The 23,354-nt window shown below is 41.7% G+C and overlaps 1 protein-coding gene across 3 annotated transcripts in view; it reads left to right on the top strand.

The window, feature by feature from the left end:
• Positions 1-13,128, top strand: part of IGF1R (insulin like growth factor 1 receptor) — a 242,201-nt gene extending 229,073 nt beyond the window's left edge. For all 3 annotated transcript variants that reach the window (XM_081964805.1, XM_081964806.1, XM_081964807.1), the window contains exon 21: positions 3,875-13,128. In XM_081964805.1, the coding sequence (XP_081820931.1) occupies positions 3,875-4,241 (367 nt within the window). In that variant the 3' untranslated portion in view covers positions 4,242-13,128. The remainder of the gene's footprint in view (positions 1-3,874) is intronic.
• The last annotated feature ends 10,226 nt before the right edge of the window (positions 13,129-23,354 follow it).

Genomic DNA, 23,354 nt, shown 5'->3' on the forward strand with positions numbered 1-23,354 from the left:
GTGCAGGTATTCCTCGACTTACGACATACGTTGCTAAGTGACACGTTTCTTAGTGAGTTTTGCCCCCGTTTTACCACCTTTCTCGCCACGTTTGTTAAGTGAATCACTGCAGTTGCTACATTAGTAGCACGGTCGTTAAGCGAGTCGGGCTTCCCCATTGATTTTGTTTGTCCGAAGGCTGCAAAAGTGGATCACACTGCAACCCTCATAAACGTTGAGTCAAACATCTGGATCTAAATCACGTGACCATAAGGATGCTACAAGGGTCATAGGCGAGGGGAATGGTCCTAAGTCACTTCGCTCGCTGCTGTTGTAACTTTGAACGGTCACTAAGTGAACTATTGTATGTTGAAAAGTATACCACCTGTAAAGTATACCACTCGTATACTTTAGAAAATGGGAAAAAGGTATAATTCCCAAGAACGAGAGAGAGAGAAGTGCAACGTCTCCTCCCGTGGAGCAACGCCACTACTCGAGGGTTGGTGAGACTTTGAAGAAGTAATAAGGAATTCCCACAGGAGGGAGGGAGGGAGGGAGGGAGGGAGGGAGACACACACACACAGAGTGGGAGAGAGGGAAAAAGGGAGTGAGGGAGAGGGTGAGAAGGAGAAAGACAGAGGGAGGGAGGGGGAGAGGGATGGAGGAAGAGGAGAAAAGAGAGAGGGAGGGAGCCAGAAAGACAGAAAGGGAAGGAGAAACACAGAGGGGGAGGGGGAGAAACACAGAGGGGGAGGGAGGAGAGAGAAACGGAGGGGAGAGGGAGGGAGAGAAAAAAGAGAGGGTGGGAAGAAAGAGGAAGAGAGGGAAAAAGGGAGTGAGTGGGAGGGTGGGAGAAAAAGACACGGGGAGGTAGGGGGAGAGGGAGGAAGAAGGGGAGAGACGCAGGGAGGGAGGAGGAGAGAGGGAGAGGGTGGGAGGGAAAAAGGAAGAAAGGGAGGGAGAAAGACGGAGAAGGAGGGAGAGACAGAGGGAGATAACAGGAGGGAGGGAGAGATGGCAGGTGTGGGGGAGAACGACATAGAGACGGGGGGCGGTTCTAGCCCCTTCGGGTAGAACTCAAAGGGCAGCAGCTGAGTTGTTGCTCGTGGTTGCAAACGTCACTGCGTGCCAAAGGAAGGTGCCGTCAGAGAAGCCTTTCCGTTCCTCCCTCGTGATCCCGTAGCTCCCCTCGGTTTACCCTCCGTCTCCCTCTCTGCCTCCCATTTCTGGAAGAGCCTTCGGTTTCCAGGGCTGTGTCAACAAGGCCTTCTCACCCCCACCGGCTGAGGGAAACTTCCTTTTATGGCAAGCTGGTGGAATGGCCTCAAAGGACGTGTCACATGGGCTTGCTGGCACATGTGTCCCGCTGGCCTCTTTGTGGTATCTCCTCAGCACTTCCCTCCAGGCAGCCGGGCAAAGAGCTGCCGCCGCCACTATCCCCATCCTTGGTCCCAGCTGGTTTGCTTTTAGACAGAGACAAAGAGGCAGCTGGGGAAACGACGGGTGCGAAGTCAGAGAAATGGATCTTGGCTAGTTAGATCTGGGGCAGATTTCTTGCTTAGTTGCGCCGGCTGACCCTTTGCAAATAAAAGAGGAAGAGGAAATAAAACCCAGCATCTCTGGAACCTGGTTTTGTGCAGGGTTGGTATTCAATTACTTTCCCTACCAGTTCGCAAATGTGAGCACATGCGTAGAGCCCGAGCATGTGAGTTGGCTTGCCCGCGATTTCCACTACCAGTTTGAGCAAACCGGCCCGAACCCGCTGAATCCCACTTCTGGTTTTGTGTTTAAGACACGGAGGGCAGCATTAAGCAAAAATTGGGGAATGTGTATTTCTAATTCCTTTATTGTACGTATAGGTAGTCCTTGACTTACAACAGTTCGTTTAATGGCCGTTCAAAGTGACGACTGCACTGAAAAAAATGACTTTCACACTTACACACTTTCACACTTACAACGATTGCGGCATCCCCCATGGCCATGCGATCAGAATTCAGATGCTTGGCAACTGACTCATATTTATGACGGTTGCAGTGTCTTGAGTTCGTGTGATTCCCCCTTTGTGATCTTCTGACAAGCAACGGGGAAGCCATATTCACTCAACAACTGTGTTACTAACATAATAATAGCAGAGCTTCACTTAATAACTGTGGCGAGGTCACAAAATGGGGCAAAATTCACTTAACTATCTCGCTTAGCAACATAAATTTGGGGGCTCCATTGTGGCTGTATGTCAAGGACTGCCTATCTTCTTTTATTATTTCACTTCCGTTTACCCTCCTTTCGTTTCTCTCCCTTTTTATTCTGGTAAAGCCCCTCTAGAGTAGCCCCACAGCCAGATAGGTCACAAAAGGGACAGTGTAACTGTCGTACATATCAATCAATTCCCAAGCAGCCAAATTTTGATCACGTGGTCAAAATCACGTGATCAAAAAAAGGATACTGCAGTGGTCATTAAGTATGAAAAAAACCATCTTAACTTACAACTTTTTTCCAGTGTTGTCATAACTTTGAACGATGCATTAAACAGTTGTAAGTTGAGGACTATCTGCAGGTATTCCGTTTCTTGAATTAGAGCAATCCTGGTTCGGGTATCCGGATCATTTTTGAGTTGATCTACGGCAGGGGTGTCCAAACTTGGGAACTTTAAGACTTGTGGACTTCAACTCCCAGAATTCCCCAGCCAGCCATTCTGGCTGGCTGGGGAATTCTGGGAGTTGAAGTCCACAAGTCTTAAAGTTCCCAAGTTTGGACACCCCTGATCTACGGTGTTTGAAGGTAGCAAGGGATGGCATCCTTCCTCACTCAGGTCCCACGAAGGTGCATTGAGTACCTAGCTCTCAACCACCAAACAAAGCTACTTAGGAATGGGGAGTCAACTTCTTCTGACCTACGCTTCCCAAAAGCAAAAAGCAGACTCCTCGTCCCGATAAAACCTCCTTTATTTAGTTTAAAGGGAATTCCTCTCCAGCAAAGTCCCAGCAAACAGTCTTTCAAGAGATTTCACAACCGCAGACCTTTATCAGGCTTGGAGAGTTGCCAGGCCGATATCTTCCAAATAGCAGCAATTACTTGGCAAGAAGTCAGGAACAGACCTTCACCCTAATGAATTGAATTAATTGTCTTCTGCAAACTCCCCTCCCCTTTCCCTTCTCTTTATTCCCTATGGGAGGGATCATTCACTGTCCACCTGTGGCTTTACTCCCAAGTGGACCCTTGTTCCTTAGCTGTTCCCTTCTCCTGGCAGCTGTGCACATGCGCACACTGGGAACAGGCTCCAGCTGTTCCTCTGCCTCGCTGATGTCAGACTCTGGAGGCAGCACATAACTCCCAGATGGCCCTGGCCCTATCTCTGCCTCTGACACAGAGCCCTCATTAGAGCCTTCCCCAGACTCCAGGACTGGCTCAGGTTTCTCCCCAACCTCTTCACTGTCTGAGTCTGTCACCAGCTCCACTGGTGGGTCACAACACCAACTTTAACAATCCCTTTTTTGTCTTTAAAGGTGTGACTTTCCCCACCCCAAAGCAAAGGTGTTTCCCTACTTGCATGCTGTCTCATGAAATGCCTCTTTAAGTGTCCTGGAAGCAAACATCTCCTGCGGAGGTCTATGGAGATTCTCAGTCATCCAGGTCACGGTTGTCCCAAAGGTGCTTTTTTTCAAGAGGCAACTGGAATTTCTTGTTTTTTTTTCTTTTGAAGGCCTTTCGTTTCTCATTCAAGAAGCTGAAGAAGATTCTTGGATGGAGAAGTGAAACACCTTCAAAGAAAAACCAGAAAGTCCGGTGGCCTCTTGGGGGAAAAAAGCACCTTTGGGATATTTTTTGGGGGGGCTGATCAATAGCTAAACCCAAGTCCTTCTCGAATGAGACCATGTCTGCTCTCTTCTCTCCCCAGCTTCGAACTGATGCGCATGTGCTGGCAGTACAACCCCAAGATGCGCCCTTCTTTCCTGGAGATCATCGGCAGCATCAAGGACGAGCTGGACCCGGCCTTCAAAGAGGTCTCCTTCTTCTACAGCGACGAGAACAAGCCTCCCGACACGGAGGAGCTTGACCTGGAGACGGAGAACATGGAGAGCATTCCTTTAGACCCTTCCTCTACCCTCCAGCCTTCTGACAAATACTCAGGACACAAAGCCGAGAACGGCCCAGGCGTCATGGTCCTCCGGGCCAGCTTTGAGGAGAGGCAGTCCTACGCCCACATGAACGGGGGCCGCAAGAACGAACGGGCCTTGCCTTTACCCCAGTCTTCAGCCTGCTGACCTTGAGAAAAACAGGTTGTTGGGTGTTTTTTTTTTGTTTTCGAATTTTTTTTTTTGTTTCTTGTTTTTTGCAAATGCAGAAATAACGCGGCTCGTGCATCTGTGAAGGGGTTGATCTGGGAGGAAGGCGAGAGAGAGAGAGCGCAAGCGAGAAAATAACAATATATTCAAAAGCCGACTGTACCTCAGTGGATCTTCAAGAACTGTCATTAACTGCACACAGGAGAATCCTACTCTTCGATTTCGTAGTCGAAATGACACTTACTTTTTTTCCTCTTTTTTTTTTTTTTTTTTTCAATATGCAAGCAGGATATCGTTTCGAGCAACAGGACTCTCCGTACATGTAGGGCACAGTCCGCCTTCTAAAAACTTTGAATATTAACACAATAGCAACAGAAAAAAAGACAAACAAAACAAACTTGAGAAATCTGATGTGTGTCTCCCTTTTCCTCTCCTTTCTTTCTGCTTCATGATGGGGAAACATGTCTGTATTCAACTTGATGACACTATTTTTTCCCCCCTGTTTCTTAAAATTTTACATCCGAGAAAACGACTGGCCAATCAGCTCTCCTACTTCCCTTCCCTGCCTGACTCTGGGTTGTTACGAAAAAGAGAAAGAGAGAGAAAAAGACTGTTGTTGTTGTTTTTTTACTATGATTCCTTAAAACTTTATAGGATCACACAAAAGACGGAAGTGTCGTAAATTCTTGCAGCGCTGCCAAACTTTGCCAAAAAAAGAGAGAGAGAGAGAGAAAGAGATAATTTTCTTTTAGGGATTTTCCTTGTTTTTGTTTTATTTCCTTTTTTGGGGTTTTTTTTTTTCATCACACGCCCCGTTGAAACAAAATACAGACCAATACACTTCCATATCTATCGTACACTGGCATTTTTAGAAAAGCTTAACAACAAAAAAAATATTATTATTTTTTGACTGGACAAAAGAAAAAAGCTGTTCTCTCTTTTTTTTTTTTAAATAAAAAAGAAACACGGTGGAGAACATAAGGGATGGGGTTGAGTTAGCAACCCTGCCCACTCCTTCTGGATACAACTGGCATTGAGGATCAGAGCGACGAAGGAGGGAAAAACCTGGCCGTCCCAGAATGGAAATGCAGACAGACAAAACAGGAAGCTCTGCCATGAGTTGCTTCTTCCGGTCTTTGGCAGGCTTGCAAGGGGGGAAAAAATTAAATGGGAAAAAAAAAAAACCTTAGAGAAACACTAAAGAAAAAAACCCACACAGGAGAAGAACGGGCAATTAAACCAGATTCAGGCCTCCGATTCTTTGATGACTTCCCCCCCCACCTCTATTATTAAGACTTCAAGGGGTCTTGCAGTTCTATGTTAGACCATGGCTCATTTGCATACACATTTGTCTTTTTGTGTCACTTTTATAACTTTTTTACAGTTCAGATACTCATCTATATGTCTGTACAGAAAAAAAAAAGCTGCTATTTTTTTGTTCTTTATCTTTGTGGATTTAATCTATGAAAAAGAAAAAAAATTCTTCAGGTCAAGCCTCTTCCCAACTTCCCTGCTCCCCACTTCCCGTCCTTCCATTTCCGATGAATTTCTTCCCTCATGCTTTGTACTATATATATAAAGTTGGACCTTTTCACCTTCATCCTGCCACCTCTTTTCCCGAACCGCCGTACCTGGATTCGCAATTTGCCATCGATGGTTTTAACACCCTTGAAATATTTTCCTGGTTTTGTTTTTGTTTTGGGGTTTTGTTTGTTTTTTTTGCTTTCTTTCTTTCCTCTTCTGTCTTCTCCTTTTGGTTTTTTTTTGCTTTGAAATATATCTATACATATAGATATACATATATCTATCTATATATATATATTTATGACTGTCTGGGTTAAAAGCCCGCTTTGTGGGGCTGACGGGGGAGAAGTACGTTGCCAATCGATGTTCATGCCCGGTTATGTATTATGCCCTCTTGAACCACCATCCTCACTCTTGGCGCATACCCAGGTCTGTTACAGTGCGAGGTAGGATGGAGACTCAGGTCACACACAAAAACAAAAAGTTAACTATTTAAATGCAGAGGTCTTCAAACTTGGCAACTTTAAGGCTTGTGGACTTCAACTCCCAGAATTCCTGAGCCAGCATGGAATTCTCATTCAGGGCTGCCTCAGGAATTCTGGGAGTTGAAGTCCATGGGTCATAAAGTTTACTGTAGTTCATTCTTGGTTTAGCATGTCCTTTTGTTCTTAGCAGTGCGGCATTGCCTCGCCCTCCTTCCAGTTGGCCCTTTCGTGCGCAGGTTGCCTCTCACAGCCCACCACAACATCCCGAAGTACATCAGATCTAGGTGAACGGCTGGGCGCAGCCTTGCCTTTCCAAGCATCAACCTGTCCATCCTAGGAATAACATGGCGTCTCATGCTTCATGCCAGTGGTGATTTGCAAGGTGGCTCAATTTTTCCTCTGATTTCCAGGTGTCTTTGGCCACTGCTGCATCCCCCCCCCCCAAAAAAAAAGGAAATAGGGGATGGATTGAAGTTTTGGAGAGGTGATAAGAGATGAAACCGAATTAAGGTTGTTGCAAGGGGTTTGGTTGAAAAAGAGGAGAACTCAAGAGGTTGTTGATACTGGCTTAAACCAACTGTAGCCCGACATGGAAATTCTGTATTAGCACTGATTAAACCAAAAAAAAAAAGCAAAATCTGGCAGCAGATGAAGGTTTGTTCTGGGTTGGAAATATTGATTCCTCTCCTTTTTTTAAAAAAAAAAAATATATTTATTTCTTTTTGGCTGGGGGTTTTGTGTTTGAGTAAGAACAAAGAATTAAAATATAAACTGCTAGATTGTGACTGGAGATAAAAGTTACGTTTGTTGTGCTTTCTTTCTTTCCTTTCTTTTTTTGCTTGTGTAGCTTCAGTCCTGACCATCTTCTCGCCTCCCCCGTAGTTTATTTCCCCCCCTTTTTTTTCGAGAAAAAAAGAAAAGAAAAAAAAAGTATTCTATGTAGGATTCTTTTTATTTATTTTACTTTTTTTTGTGCTCTCAGTTTAAATCACTGTAGAAGTGGCCCCATAATACATTTTAAAATACTGAAATAAGGGTTTGTTTTGTTTCTCTTGAGTTTATGACGGGACAGCTTTTATTTCGTTTTTCAAACATTTTATCTACCTCACTCTTTTTTTTTCTTTTTTCTTGGTGTGTATATATATAAAAAATATACATCTCACGTTTTCTCAGCAGCCAACAATATACTGTTGAATACTGGCGACCTCATTTGTTATACAACACACATCCTCCGGGTTTTTAGAGAAGGCGGTCACTGCTGAACACACACACAACACACACAAATCCCTTGGAGAAGGAAGTTGTTGCTGCTTTACACTCACAAATGCTTTTTTGTCTGTGTGGTGTGTTGTGGATTGAAAGCCGTTTTCGCTTGGTTTTCGGTAACAATGAAAAGCTGCTGTCCTTCTAGTTAAAAAGAAGAGGCAGGTGAAAAACCCAGGGGTACCATGTGGTGGGGTCAAACCAGATTATCTGCTGGGGATATGAAGTAGGGTTTAAAAATGGAGGGCTTTAACAGGTTGGTTAGGTCCTAGTCACAATGTGGACGCGGAGAAGGAGGTCTAATCCTTTGGAAGTTCTCCAGGTGCCTCCAAATCCTGAAAGAGATCTTGGAACCAAGTGATAGACCTTTATTGCTCTGGCAGATCAGTGAAATGGGGTTTCCTAAAACCAACTTGTTGTAGGATTGGAGGGAGGAATGAGCTGGTAGGAACACAAAAGACATGATGTGTGTTTGCATCTGAACAAGTGTTGACAGCTTGGATTGGTTTCCCTGAACTTCCCAAACTGTCAGGTGACGAGTCCTGGTCTTAACTGATCTGCCAGTCAGGAGGTGGTTCTCCATTCTGGCCACCATTCACACGCACAGAGCTTGTCTTCCCCAGTTGAGACATCTAGCTGGGTTGAATCTGGATTCTCGGCCTGAATTTGAGGTGTGCATTCTTAGCACATCTGGAGACTCCCGGTTGAAGGATGACTTGCTTGCTGCATCTGAATTGTGCCATGCTCCACTAGATGATACAAAACTCAATTGTGTCAATATCCCTCAGTTGGCCTCTAGAGAGACCTAAGGGCATGCTTGATTCTACAATGGGTTTTGGTAGGGAGCAGATCCTGGCTATTCTTTGCTTGATGTCCTTCTGTTCTTTCAGGTGTGTGTGAGAGAGTTTAGTGGTGGCCTCTCCTCTCTTGCACATACTAATCTCCTGTTTAGATCTTCAGATCTTTCAACTGGTTTAAGAGGATTTCCCCCGCTAAACTGTCCATGTTATTACTTTTAGTTGTACATAGGTGGCTTAAAATATTAGGAAAGATAACTAACATTGCAGTGCCCATTGGGACATACATTTCATAAGCATTCAAAAGGAAGGCAGTCGTGTGATTAAACAAATAGGCCTATGTAACAGGTGGGCTCACCTCAATCAAATCTCCTCAATTCTACCATATTGTTCGGCATTCATCTTTTTAAATACCCATGTTGGTTTCCACAAATTTTGTTTTGTTTTGTTATTGCAATCTTTTGGTGTGTGGCCCCAAAATGACATTATCTGTCTGCCTTTTTTCTTCTTCCATGCCGTCTTTCTGTTGATAGTGAACCCATATTGTTTATGCATGTCAAAAAATAATAATTGTGTCGGCTTGATATTGGGCACAAGGCTGCAATTTTCTGCAGGGTTTTTAAGAGATGGGAGAATTTATTTTAGTTTCTGGATGGGTTTGGATTGAAACGATACAACCTCAGTCGCTGGACGTCACGATTAAAGTGTAGAACCGAATTGGTTTCACCAAGCAGATAAGAAAGTTGGGCAACTTATTCCATTCATTCACAAAAGTCTGAAAAGAGCTTTTCTAAGCCCAACCAAGGGTCCATCTGTTTTAAGTTCTTCACTCAAACGTATGTCCCCCCGCAACCCAGATCCCCCAGTACTTGGATGTAACCGCATTTCCAGATTGCAATGGGGAAGCAATGCTGACAGGTGCACCTGTTGTGTACCTAGAAGTGCTTAGCTTGAGTGTGCAGGAAATTGTAGTCCAACGCATCTAAAGGAAGGACTTCCCTTGTTTAAGCCGTTGGGTCCTCTGTAAACCACTTTCCATAGCAGGACCTGATGGGGCTTGGATCTGTCACTATTCAATCACTTTGGGTGATCTTGAGGTCTTGCATTATGAAGAGAAGGCGTTCTCTTCTACCATATTCTCTACAGCACCCATATGAAATCAAGACTAGTTCTGACTTTTCCCTTCTCATAAGGAAAGACCCAGCTCTGTTTGCGTGGATTGTCTATTTTTACACCTTTGTATATAATACTCTGGAGGTAGGGCAGCAGAGGGTAACCAGTAGTTGTCCTGGCTAAGGATTATGGGAGCTCTAAAATCAGAAGATTTTTGGAAGGCTGCTTTAAAGCGTACCATGTCTGCAATTTTACTTCCAGTCCCCTTTCCTTTTGAATTATCAATAGATGGGTAGCTGCCTTCCAATCATCCTGTCAGGGGTCAATGCCCATGTATCTTGTTTGGTTTTTAGAACCTTTGCATGGATGCTACCCGATGATGTTTGTTAAATTTTAATGCCCCTGCATTTTAAAAAAAGAACACCCACAATTATTCATTTTGAGATGGCCTTTCCTTGGTTACCTCCGTGATGTGCAGGACACAATTTGGTTTCCAAGCGAGGTCTGCTATGTCAAAATAAAGCCGCTACCTGCTGTTGATTTAATTTTTGATGTCAGAATGAAGCAGATCCTTTGAGAAGGCAGGTTTCCAGTTTAGCTTCCTCCTCTGCCTACGGCGCGGCTTCCGAGGAGGAGGTCCCGCCTAAAGTGAAGATTTAACTTGGTTAGCACCAACGCGCCTCTTTGGTGCTACCAAGACAGTTGATTCCCAGGACTGGTTGCAAGGTAGGAACCACTGCTTAGATCTCTGGGAAATGAGGAGGGTTGTTTAGTACAATCTGTTGGGTATATGAATGACACTCCTGTTGTTGGTATAATGTTTGATATAGTTATATTGTTTAAACAAAATTCCATTCCAGTAGTTGGTGACATTCATTGTGACTTTTATTTAAGTTCGTCCATGATGTTTTCCCGTTGTCTGTTCAGGTATTCATTCATGCATCTTCGGGCAGCAACTTTTCCAGGCACCATAACTACCACCACTCCATTCCCATTTTTTTTAAAAAAAAGTTATCTTTGGCAGCTTTGCCCAAATCCCATATAAGATCATCAGATTTTGCAAAAAAGATGAACCATTTAATTTTTTTTTAATTACATACATTCTTGTTTTAAGTCAAGAGGTGCCATGTTGCTGACCCCAGCTCTGGTCTAATCCTGGCCACTCTCTAATTTCTTTCTCAGTGGGGAAGGTCTGACCTCCTTTGGCCGATCACGCAAAATTGCTCGGCGTGGAGAATGGTTACATTCCTCTCCCATCCCAGGAAGATCAGAGCTGGGGAAATTGGCTCTCCCTTCCCTCTTCCGTGGATAGGATATTTGGAACACCTGACTTAGGACTAAGGATTTGATCCACTGCGGTTCGTGGCGTTGGATCTACCGAAAAGAGCATGCTCTTTTCAGGGTGAGCTTTCTTTTCCTGGAGGTGCTGAAGATACAGAACGTGTCATGGGCTTTGTTTAACAAATTATGAAGTCCTCTTTTGAAGGACCGGTTGGTTCCAAGTTGAAATGCTTAACATAACTTCTCGTAGGTTGTAAGATCCACAAGATCAGGAAAACACAAGTTATGTGGCAGAAGTGCCGGCCTGCAAAAACACAGGTTGACCGAAGTTGAGCGTGATTACAATTACGAGAATATTCGTGGCCAGGAACCCTTGGTAGCTCGCAAGGCTGAAGTCTAGTTCTGGAGTTCTAGATGTTCCATCGATATTAGTTCTGGAGCATTTCTGATGTGGAATCAAATAACACTAAGCAGAACTTCATACTGGCTGCTGCTGCTTCTAAACACATTGACCCTGAGCCAAATTTCCACATGAATCTAGAACAACCAAGTTAGCAGATTTCTCTAAGCATCTTAATGGAAGGTAACTCCCCATTGGAGTCTAGGGAAGAAAAGCCCTCCATCCATGTATTTTGGAGAATTTGAAAGGGATGGATTACGTCCCTCTAGCCATCACCGTTACACAAGTTCCAGGCAGCTTTGTTGCACACATACATGAGGGGTGTGCGTGTGTTTGTGTGTGTGTGTGTCTATATATGTCAGCTGTGAATTCTGTATCCTTCCTATCCACTACTAAACCATTAGCATTTTTCATTGGGGCTGTTCAGTCCAGTAGATTACGGGTAGTCAGTTGACAAAAGATTTGGTTTACAGAAACAAATGACATATTTCACTACATTTTGCAAGACTAGAGTAGCTTATGTTACATATATACAGTGTGTGTGTGTGTATGTATGTATGTATGTACACACATACATATACATACATACATAGAGAGAGAGTATAGTAGTTTATAAATGCTAACAATGATTTAAGGGCACTTTTCAGTGTGTGTGTGGTTTTTCCTTTTTTGCCTTTTTCAGGATACCGATGTTATTACCTTTACCGCAAGCCAACGGTAAAGGCCACTTCTGAATCACAACTCGTGTATTGCCCTGTGTGCACCCTATGCCCAGATTGTGTTCTGTATCTTCAGTAACCCATAGACGGGATCCATCCATCCATCATTTTCACATTTACTGTGTTTTGATAACAGGTAGAGGGAGAGAGAGAGAAAGCAAAAACCTTACTGGTTAAGAAAACGGATGGAGCATTGCTGCTGTTAAGCAGTCTCTTGAAGCATCCGCCTTAAGCCTATTTTTTCTTGGAATTACATGAATACCGAATGCAGAGGAGATGGGCTTCCAGGGAGAATGTGTTGGGGACTGGAACTCTGCTTGGATAATTGCTTTGTTGTTACTTAGGTCGAAAGAAATAAACCTAACTGCCTCCTCAGTGACTTGATGAAAATGTCACTTCTGCAATTTAATTCACTGCATAGAAAGATAATTTTCTGCCCACCTGTTCTTTCTCCCTTCTGTGGAAAAAATAATAATAATAGGCGACTTTGGAGAGTGTCTGCACGATTTATGTACATATTTAACAACTTTAAAGCTTTCTTTTAAAAGACCATTTTCTTTGAAATGTCCCTATTTATTGTAATTATTTAAAAACAAAAAGTCTGAAGACGATATCTATTTTTTAATCTCAGAAGTAAGATCTCCTTCCCCTCTGCCTAAATGATTTTGAGTGGTTTTGTTACTTTTTTGTTGTTGTTTTTGTTAATGAATTTTCTGTTTTCTAAACCAGTGAGGTTTGTAAAGAAAGGATCGGCCAGACATCTCCTTACCTCTGGGACAATTCAATTCAATATGAGTATAAATAAAAACCGCTTCAAAACGACACCCTTGTCCTCCCCCCCCCAACCAGCACACACACACACACACAAAACGACTTGAAAGTGCTAAGGAACTGAATGCATTTACAAATAGATTTTCCAACTTAACCTTGTTTAAAATATAAACTTTTAAAAAAAAAATTAAAAAAACCCAAATAAAATAACACGCCAATTTATTACAGGAAGACTTGCTGTGTATAAATTATTCCTAAAGAAATTCCTGTGTTTATATTAAAATGAATCAGTAGATGATGGGAAAAAAAGATCAATGTTTTTGTATATTCTGTTGTAAGAATTTATTCCTGTTGCGATATACTCTGGATTCTTTACATTATGAGAAAAAAAAAGAACCTTTTGTCTATTTTGAATGGCTGATGCTGAAGCTCCTTTAGGTTCTCTTACCCTGCTTTTTTCTAGTAGTTACAGTACTACATGATTAAGTTAAATAAAAATGGATTCTGTATGTATTTATGACTGTTGTGTTTTCTTCCTCGTCCTGCAAAGGCAACTACAATTGAGCCCAAAATTTCTGTTGCTAAGTGAGACACTTGTTAAGTGAGTTTTATACTCCATTTCACAACTTTTCTTGCCACTGTTGTTAAGTGAGTCACTGCAGATGTTAAGTTAGTAACCCAGTGATAAATGCATCTGGCTTCCCCATCGACATTGCTTGTTGCAAAAGGGGATAACGTGACCCTGGGACACTCACCGTCATAAATATGAGGCCGTTTCCAAGTGCCTGAATTTTGATCACGTGACCAGGGGGATGCTGAAATGGTCATAAGTATGAAAAACGGTCATAAGTCACTTTTCAGTGCTTCAAATGGTCATTAAATGAACTATTGTAAGTCAAGGACTACTATAGAATAGAATAGAATACAGAATAGGATAGGATAGGAAATAGAACAGAATAGAAGAATAGAATAGAATACGGAATGTAATAGAATAGAATAGAATAGAATATGGAATAGAATAGAAAATAGAACAGTAGAATAGAATAATAGAATAGAATATGGAATAGAATAGAATAGAGTACAGAATAGAATAATACAATAGAATATGTAATAGAATAGAATATGGAATATAGAATAGAATAGAGTATGGAATAGAATAGAATATAGAATAGAATACAGAATAGAGTACGGAATAGAATAATACAATCGAATATGGAATAGACTAGAATACGGAACAGAGTAATAGAATAGAATACGGAATAGAATAGGAAATAGAATAGAACAGAATACGGAAAAGAGTAGACTAGAATACGGAATAGAATAGAATAGAATTCTTTATTGGCCAAGTTTGATGCGTCACACGGGATTTGTTTTTGGTGCCGATGCTCTCAGTGTACATAAAGAAAAAATAAAATATATTAAGAATCATAAGATTCAACACTTAGTGATAGTGATAGGATACCTCTGTAAAAAGTTTCATCTAAAAGTTTTCTCACCCACTGTTGGGCCGATACCTAGGGTCTCCCCTTTGGAATACACAGCAATTAAATTCCTGAAAGTCAGTATTTCCTTTTATACTCAGGGTTTCCCACAGCTATTTAAAATTTTAGTACTCTACCCTAGGCGAGCGGATGGTTTAAATTAGCATTTCTCAATCTTGGCAACTTTCAAGAGATGCGGATTTCAACTCCCAGAATTCCCCAGGCTGAAGTCAAGGCATTTTAAAGTTGCCAAGATTGAGAAATATTGATTTCCATCCAATCCAACCTAGACCACTAATCGCATCCATTGCAGCCATAACATTCCATAGTTGCAGAGTAGAATTTTCTTGCATTTCATGTGAGATGTTTAAATCCATACACAATGTATGCACTACCTAGGAAGCTGCAACATAATTGTGCACTCGATTGAGGAGAATACAAAATGTACCTCTTTAATTTCTTCAAAGCCTATTTTCCTCTGAGTCTTTTCAGTGGATGTCTGCTTTGTCTTGTTCCTTTGTGGAGACATGAATAAATATTGGTATATTTGGATATAAGGGAAAAGCTACATTTTTCGTTCCATTATATCTACCTGCAAACTTCAGAAGTTGTGGGAGCTTCATCACTGGGTGCTTTCAAGAAGAAACGACTGCCATCTGTCAAAAATGGTGTAGGGTCTCCTGCTTGGGCAGGGGGTTGGACTAGATGACCTACAAGGTCCCTTCCAACTCTGTTAATCTGAAATCAGTCACAATTCACCAGTGGAACAGCTTGCCTCCAGAACCTGTGGGTGCTTCGACATTGGAGGTTTCTAAGAAGAAACTGGACAGTCACTTGTCTCTAATTATATAGGGTTTCCTACTTGAGCAGGGGGTTGGACTAGAAGATCTCCAAGGTCCCTTCCAACTCTGTTATTCTGTAACTTATCACCATTTTTATATTATTTGCTTCATTATGTTGCATCAGAAGTTGCAAAACCGTGTTACTAATTTCACAATTGCAATGTTCCCTTAACAGCTGTGGCAAGAAAGGTTGTAAAACGGGGCAAAACTCATTTAACAAATGTCTCTCTTAGCAACAGACATTTTGGGTTCAATTGTGGTCGTAAGTTGAGGACTACCTGTACTGTATGCAAAAATTTGGAAATGGGAATGAAATGCCTACAGCGGAAGAATTAATTGAACTGGTAGAAATGGTAAAAAGTAGCCAGTTTGGACAGAAAAAAAAATCCAAACTTTTGAAAGACTGGAAACCTGATATGGATAATTTGTTGACAGAAGAAAAAAACAACATTGATATTTCAGAGTTTTGGAGATTAAAAATGAGTTTTGGAAAAATATTAAGATGATCGATAGAAGGATGGAAGGCACAATTGCACTTTCCCCCTTAATTTCTTGTTTATTTCTTATTTTCTATCTCTTTGTTTGTTCTGTATATTTTAGCACATTGTAAATTTGTGGGTATGTGTATAGCAGGGGTGTCCAAACTTGGGAACTTTCAGACTTGTGGACTTCAACTCCCAGAATTCTGGGAGTTGAAGTCCACAAGTCTGAAAGTTCCCAAGTTTGGACACCCCTGGTGTATAGAGACCAGCCTTGGCAACACAGCCTTCCAGATGTTGAAAACGAGTATCTCTCAGGAGGGACAAAGGTGGTTGAAATGCTAAACAATGCAATTCAGTAACAAGACCATGGAAGCTTTTCTTCTTCTTATTATTATTATTATAAAAATATAAATTAAAATAAAGATAGCAGAAAATGGGAAAGAGAAAGAAGGAAATGAAAGGTATAAGGCAAAGGGGAAAAGAAGAAAATCATTGACATGTTTTTAGCACAGTAAAATACAAAGTAGAATTACAGCTTCAAGTTTTTATTTTACCAACTTAACCAATGCTAGCCATTTCTATAACAAACCGGTTTAATAGAATTGAGATACAATCAAGATCAGGTGAAGTGTTAATACCACTTTATAAGGCCTTGGTAAGGCCACACTTGGAATACTGCATTCAGGTTTGGTTGCCACGATGTAAAAAAGATGTTGAGACTCTAGAAAAATTTCAGAGAAGAGCAACAGAGATGACGAGGGGACCGGAGGATAAAATATGAAGAACGGTTGCAGGAACTGGGTATGTTTAGTTTAAGAGAAAGAAGGATTAAGGGAGACATTATAGCAGTCTTCCAATATCTCAGGGGTTGCCACAAAGAAAAGGGAGTCAAATTATTCTCCAAGGCACCTGAGGGTACAATAAGAAGCAATAGGTGGAAACTAATCAAGGAGAGAAGCAACTTAGAACTGAGGAGGAATTTCCTGACAGCTAGAACAATTAATCAGTGGAACAGCTTGCCTCTAGAAGTTGTAAATGCTCCAACACTGGATGTTTTTAAGAAGATGTTAGATAACCAGTTGTCTGAAATGATGTAGGGTTTCCTGCCTAAGCAGGGGGTGGAGTAGAAGACCTTCAAGGTCCCTTCCAACTCTTATTCTATTCTAATCAGCAAAACCCAGTCAAAATTTAATTTCTTTTTCCCGTGTGAAGCATGAAGTCCAGAACTGATTGCCAAGTACGGTCAATTTCCCCATCTTGATGGACATCATCAACATATCCCTCTATTTCTACTTGAAGATTTTTTTTTCGGTATAATTTTCTTTGCTGCAGACCTTGGGAGCTGCTTCATCCACATTTAAACTAATGAACTGACGCTCAGGAAATACTTAGGCAACTATGGTGGATTTGTGTTTTTGTTTTTAAAGCAAGAATATTATGATTCATGATGCTTGAGGCCATTTAGCTTACCTGACAGCTGCTAGGGCAATTTCAGATATTTTTCCAAGAGTTGCCAGAAGTAAAAAACTTGCTGCGGTGACTGTCAGTGTGATGTGATTGAAGTTGCAGGAAGCATTTAAATGGGTAGATAACTTGTCATCTTCCAAAGATGGCCAAAGCAGAGCTCCAACATCCAGAAACAGATGGTTTCAATCCTTGCAAGATGATACAGGTAAGACGTTCATTGCAGTTTGGCAGCAGGTTTGGGAAAGAGCAGGAAGGAAGAGACTGGAAAAGACTGGTGTATTCCAAAATACACCACTGGAGAAGAGCCTCATGCTGGGAACGATGGAGGGCAAAAGAAGAAGGGGATGGCAGAGAATGAGGTGGCTGGATGGAGTAACCGAAGCAATCGGTGTGAGCTTAAATGGACTCCAGAGGATGGTAGAGGACAGGAAGGCCTGGAGGAACGTGGTCCATGGAGTTGCGATGGGCCGGACATGACTTCACAACTAACAACAGCAACAATTCCAAAAAATGAACAGTAAGGGACAATTGCTCTTGATCTCAAATGACCGGTTCAGACTTCAATCCAAATTTCAAGAAGTAGCTACAAACCAGATGGCATGACGACAGACAAAGCCAATTTATTTCCAACATGGAAATAAATAACAAGAGTACCAAGTTGGAGGGGATCTTGGAGGTCTTCTAGTCCAATCCCCAGCTCAAGCAGGGGACTTAATACCAGAAGTGGGTTGCTCCCGGTTCAGCTGAACCGATAGTAGTGGCGGTGGGAGGCTCTGCCCACCCGCCTGGACGCTTCTGCGCATGCGCAGAAGTGTTGCACACACACAAACGCATGTGAGCACGAGCGAACCAATAGTAACCCACCACTGCCTTATACCATATCAGATAGCTGGCTGTCCGGTCTTTTCTTAAAAACCTCCAGTGATGAAGCACCCACAACCTCTGGAGGATAACTGTTCCACTAATTAATTGTTCTCACTGTTAGGATGTTTCTCCTTAATTCCAATTCGCTTCTTGTCTGGCCTTCTGGTACTCTGGAAAATAGGTTGACCCTCCTCTTCTTTGGGCAGCCCCTCAAATAATGGAATGCTGCTTGATCATCTCATCTCTACTCCTCCTTTTCTCTAGACTAGACATACCCAATTCCTGCAACTGTTCTTCATAAAAAACACTTTGGAGACATTCTTTATATTTCTACATTTGGGCAAGAAAAACAAAATGCACAGGTACTGTATAGGTGGTACCTTGCTTACTGGAAGTAGCACTGAGAGGGATCTTGGAGTCCTAGTGGACAACCATTTAAATAGGAGCCAGCCGTGTGCAGCAGCTGCCAAAAAAGCCAACACAGTTCTAGGCTGCATCAACAGAGGGAGAGAATCAAGATCACGTGAAGTGTTAATACCACTTTATAATGCCTCGGTAAGGCCACACTTGGAATACTGCATCCAGTTCTGGTCACCACGATGTAGAAAAGATGTGGAGACTCTAGAAAGAGTGCAGAGAAGAGCAACAAAGAGGATGAGGGGACTGCAGGCTAAAACATAGGAAGAACGGTTGCAGGAACTGGGTATGTTTAGCTTAAGAGAAAGAAGGACTAGGGGAGACATGATAGCATTGTTCCAATATCTCAGAGGTTACCACAAAGAAGAGGGAGTCAACTATTCTCCAAAGCACCTAAGGGTAGAACAAGAAGCAATGACTGGAAACTAATCAAGGAAAGAAGCAACTTAGAACTGAGGAGAAATTTCCTGACAGTTAGAACAATTAATCAGTGGAACAGAAGTTGCCTCCAGAAGTTGTAAATGCTCCAACACTGGAAATTTTTAAGATGTTGGATAACCATTTGTCTGAAATGGTATAGGGTTTCCTGCCTAAGCAGGGGGTTGGACTAGAAGACCTCCAAGGTCCCTTCCAAATTTGCTTTTGTATTGTATATGTTTTAACCTCCAGCTCCCTAATCATCTTTCTTGCTCTTCTCTGCACTCTTTCCAGAGTCTCAACATCTTTTTTATGATGTGGTGACCAAAACTGGACGCAGTCTTCCAGGTGTGGTCTCACTAAGATTTAGAAAGCAATACTAATCCTTAGCACGATTAAGTGTTTGAGAATGAGAAAAACACACACTTCGTAAAATCAAAAGTTCCCGGGAACGGTCCCTGTATCCATAAAACACACATCTGCTACTTTGCAGAAAAAGATTATGACAAATCTAAATAAAATACAGGCAGTCTCAACTTAGGACGACAACCGAGACCCAAATGTATGTGGCTAAGTGAGACATTTGTTAATTGAGCTTTTACCGCATTTTACAACTTTTCTTGGCACCTTTGTTAAGTGAGTCAGATTAACAGAGTTGGAAGGGACCTTGTAGGTCATCTAGTCAAACCCCCCACCCAAGCAGGAGACCATTTCTGATAGAGGGCAGTCCAGTCTCTTCTTGAAAGCTTCCAGTGATGAAGCTCCCATAATGTCTGAAGGCAACTTCTGTTCCATTGGTTGATTGTTCTCACTGTCAGGAAATTTCTCCTAATTTCCAGGTTGAATCTCCCCTTGTTCAGTTTCCATCCATTCTTCCTTGTCTGGCCTTCAGGTGCCTTGGAAAATAGCTTGACCCCCTTCCTCCTCTCTGTGGCAGCCCCTAAAATATTAGAAGATGCTATCCTGTCTCCCCTGGTCCTTCTCTTCACTAGACTAGCCATGCCCAGTTCCTTCAACCATCCATCGTATTGTATTGTTCTGCCTTAACAAAATACTGCACAGGTAGTCCTTGCCTTACAACCACAGTTGAGCCCAACATTTCTGCTGCTAAGCGAGACAGTTGTTAAGTGAGATTTGTTTTGTGACTTTTCTTGTCACCATTGTGACATCAATCCCTGCAGTTGTTAAATTAGTAACACGGTTGTTAAGGGAATCTGGCTTCCCAGATTCTTCACTTCTCTTCCCTAGACTAGCCATGCCCAGTTCCTGCTGACTATGTTTTAGTCTCCAGTCCCCCAATCATCCTGTTTGCTCTTCTCTGTACTCTTTCTAGAATGTCAACATCTTTTTTATAGTGTGGTGACCAAAACTGGATGCAGAACTCTAGGTGTGATCTTACTAGGGCTTTATAGAGTGGTGTTAGTACCTCCCTTGATCTTGTGTGTATCCCTTTGTTAATGCAATTTAGGATTGCATTGGATTTTTTGGCTGCTGCTGCACAATCTACACAATTGCAGAATCTGCACAATTGTGCCAACTGCACAATCGCTGCAGTTGTTAAATTAGTGACACGGTCATTAAGTGAACCTGGATTCCCCTATTGACTTTGGTCATCAGAAGGTCGCAAAAGGGGATCACATAACCCCGGGACACAGCAACGGTCATAAGTAGGAACCAGTTGCCAAATGTCTGGATTTTGGTCAACTGATCACAGGGAGGCTGCAGACATTGCAACTGTGAAAAATGGTCACCACACATTTTCAGTGCCGTTCTTAAATATGACTGGTCACTGAACGAACTGTCGTGAATTGAGGACTCTCTGTAATGAAATGCAGCTGAGTTGACTTCGTGCCTAAGGCAGGGCAAGAGCTCAAAGCTTTAACACGCGTTTCTAACCTGGTGCTTCACATCAAACTGACCCTTGTTGAACTTGTGCCTATTTAATAACATAAAACGTCCAATAAAATCAGAGTGAACACACGTAATTCCAAGAAGTTCAGAGACAGGCAAGCCATTCTTGTCATCAAGTGGGAATGGGGGGGAAAAGCATGGAAAGCGTGGCAGGATGGCATGGGAAGTGACAGGGAGGATGTTTTTCCCTGTTACGGATGTGTGAATGGGACAAAGTAAATTCCTGAGTAAATTGCTACAATATCCTCCTTGCAGTAACACTGATTAGCTCAGCTCAATAAACTCTTTGATCCAAACAAGTAAACCATTCTTGCTGGCAGAGTAAACACATTAGAACAAGGCCAGCTGTGTTTTTCCCAGGGCATTAAAAGGGCAACTGACAATCCATGCCATCCTTCAATAAGTATTTTATTTTCTCTCCTAGAAACTACTCAGATCCTGTTGGGCAAGTGGTTGGGTAACCAATTATAAACTCTCTTTCTGTTTCTCTGCAAGAAATCAAGGATAAAGACTGGTGATGAAGCCAAAACATGCTTGTATTTTGGACCTCCAAGGGCCCCTCCGATTCTCTTGTTCTGTTCCTTCTGCCAATTTCCAAAGCTGCTTTCAAATAAAAGCTGCAATATTTAATGATGTCAACATGGATGAGGTTGAGATTTATTTGTTTTTTTATCAAACAAAAGAATGGATTCTTTGGATGTAGTATACAGATGGAGCAATGGAGAATATGTAGAAGAAAAGATTGAGATTTACACAGTACTAGAATCTTAATGCAATAATAGACAGAAGATGGTTGATTGATTGATTGATATAGATAGATGGATGGATGGACAAGCAGACAGACAGGCAGCTAGGGAGATGATAGGTAGAAGAAATAGATGACAGACAGACAGACAGACACAGCAAGATAGCTAGAGAGATGATAGATATAGAGAGACAGATGATAGATATAGATAGATAGATGATAGATATAAAGATAGATGATAGATAGATAGATGATAGATAGATAGATGATAGATAGATAGATGATAGATAGATAGATAGATAGATAGATAGATAGATGATCGATAGATAGATGATAGATAGATAGATAGATAGATAGATAGATAGATAGATAGATAGATAGATAGATAGATAGATAAATAGGTATAGAGATAGATTTAAAGATAAATAGACAGGGTTTAGGCACTTTCAGCAATGTTTTCTGTACAGCTAGATGCAATTAATAAATTCTAAAAAGAAACTAGAGCCCTATTTGACTCATTCGAGACGGCTGTGCAGAGATTTGTCTTACTTCTAATTGTTTCAAAGCTGGATTTTCAGTGAGGAGCTAAGAAAAAAATCATTCTTGATTCATTAAAATGATTAAGGCAATGTACTATAAACAAAATGCAAATGAAGATATGACAGAAAAGGTTAGCATAAGAAAAGGCACAAGGCAGGGATGTCCTTTGTCCCCACTATTATTTATACTGATACTAGAAGTAATGAATAGAAATATTAGAAAAGATAAGGAGATAGGAGGTATGGAAATAAAAAGGGAAGAATATAAATTACAGGCATTTGCAGATGATTTAGTTTTTATTTTAGAAGAACCACAAGAAACAGGGCCTAAATTGCTAAAAAGAATAGACGAGTATGGCAAAATGGCAAATCTGAAAATAAAGAAAGAGAAAACTAAGATTTTAGTAAAGAATATTACGGAAAAGCGAATTAATGAACAGAAGAAACCATACTGTGTTTGAGAAGGCAGAATGCAGAAGGAGTTAAATAGCCAGGATTCCAGAGATGTGCATAATTAAAATGATCTCACTTCAATATGAAACCTGCCCCTGTTTGGTAAAGTGTTTTTGCCCTGGCCAATAGGGGAAAGGACATTTGGAGCAGATGGTTAGAGAATATAATACGAGCAGCTGTAAACAACAGGGCTACCAATGGTGACAGAGAAGAACATTGCTGTGAAGAACTGAAAGGTTTATTTAGGAATCTGAGTCTCTACCCCTCCCTCTCTCCCACTCTCCCCATTTCTAATCTCCCTCTAATCTCTCTCTCTAATCTCTCTGTCTCCTATCTACCTACCTAATCTCTACCTATCTATCTGTCTGTCTATCTAATCTACCTATTTAGTCTGTCTGTCTGTCTGTCTACCTACCTACCTACCTACCTACCTACCATCTCTATCTAGCTCTCTCTTTCACTAATCTTTCTCTCTTCTCTCTCTCAACTCTCCCCCTCTCTTCCCCTCTCTAATCTCTCTCTCTAATCTCTGTCTCCTATCTACCTACCTAATCTCTACCTATCTATCTGTCTGTCTATCTGTCTATCTAATCTACCTATTTAGTCTGTCTGTCTGCCTGCCTGCCTGCCTGCCTGCCTACCTACCTACCTACCTACCTACCATCTCTATCTAGCTCTCTCTTTCACTAATCTTTCTCTCTTCTCTCTCTCATCTCTCCCCCTCTGTAATCTCTGTAATCTCTGTCTCCTATCTACCTACCTAATCTCTACCTATCTATCTGTCTGTCTATCTGTCTACCTATTTAGTCAGTCAGTCAGTCAGTCTGTCTTTCTGTCTGTCTGTCTACCTACCTACCTATCATCTCTATCTATCTATCTCTTTCACTAATCTTACTCTCTCTTCCCTTTCTCTCTCATCTCTCCCTCTCTCTAATCTCTCTCTCTCTAATCTCCCTCCCTCTCTAATCTCTCTCTAATCTCTCTCTCTATTCTCTCTCTCTCTAATCTCTACCTCTCTCTTCCTCCCTCCCTCTCTCGTACAATGAGGTATAGCAGAATAACATTTTCAGTAATAACTGGACAAATGGTAATCCCATCTTTCCTTAAAAACCTCCAGTGAG

Source organism: Natrix helvetica (assembly GCF_964273705.1).
Source record: "Natrix helvetica genome assembly, chromosome: 12".
NCBI classification, from domain to species: domain Eukaryota; kingdom Metazoa; phylum Chordata; class Lepidosauria; order Squamata; family Natricidae; genus Natrix; species Natrix helvetica.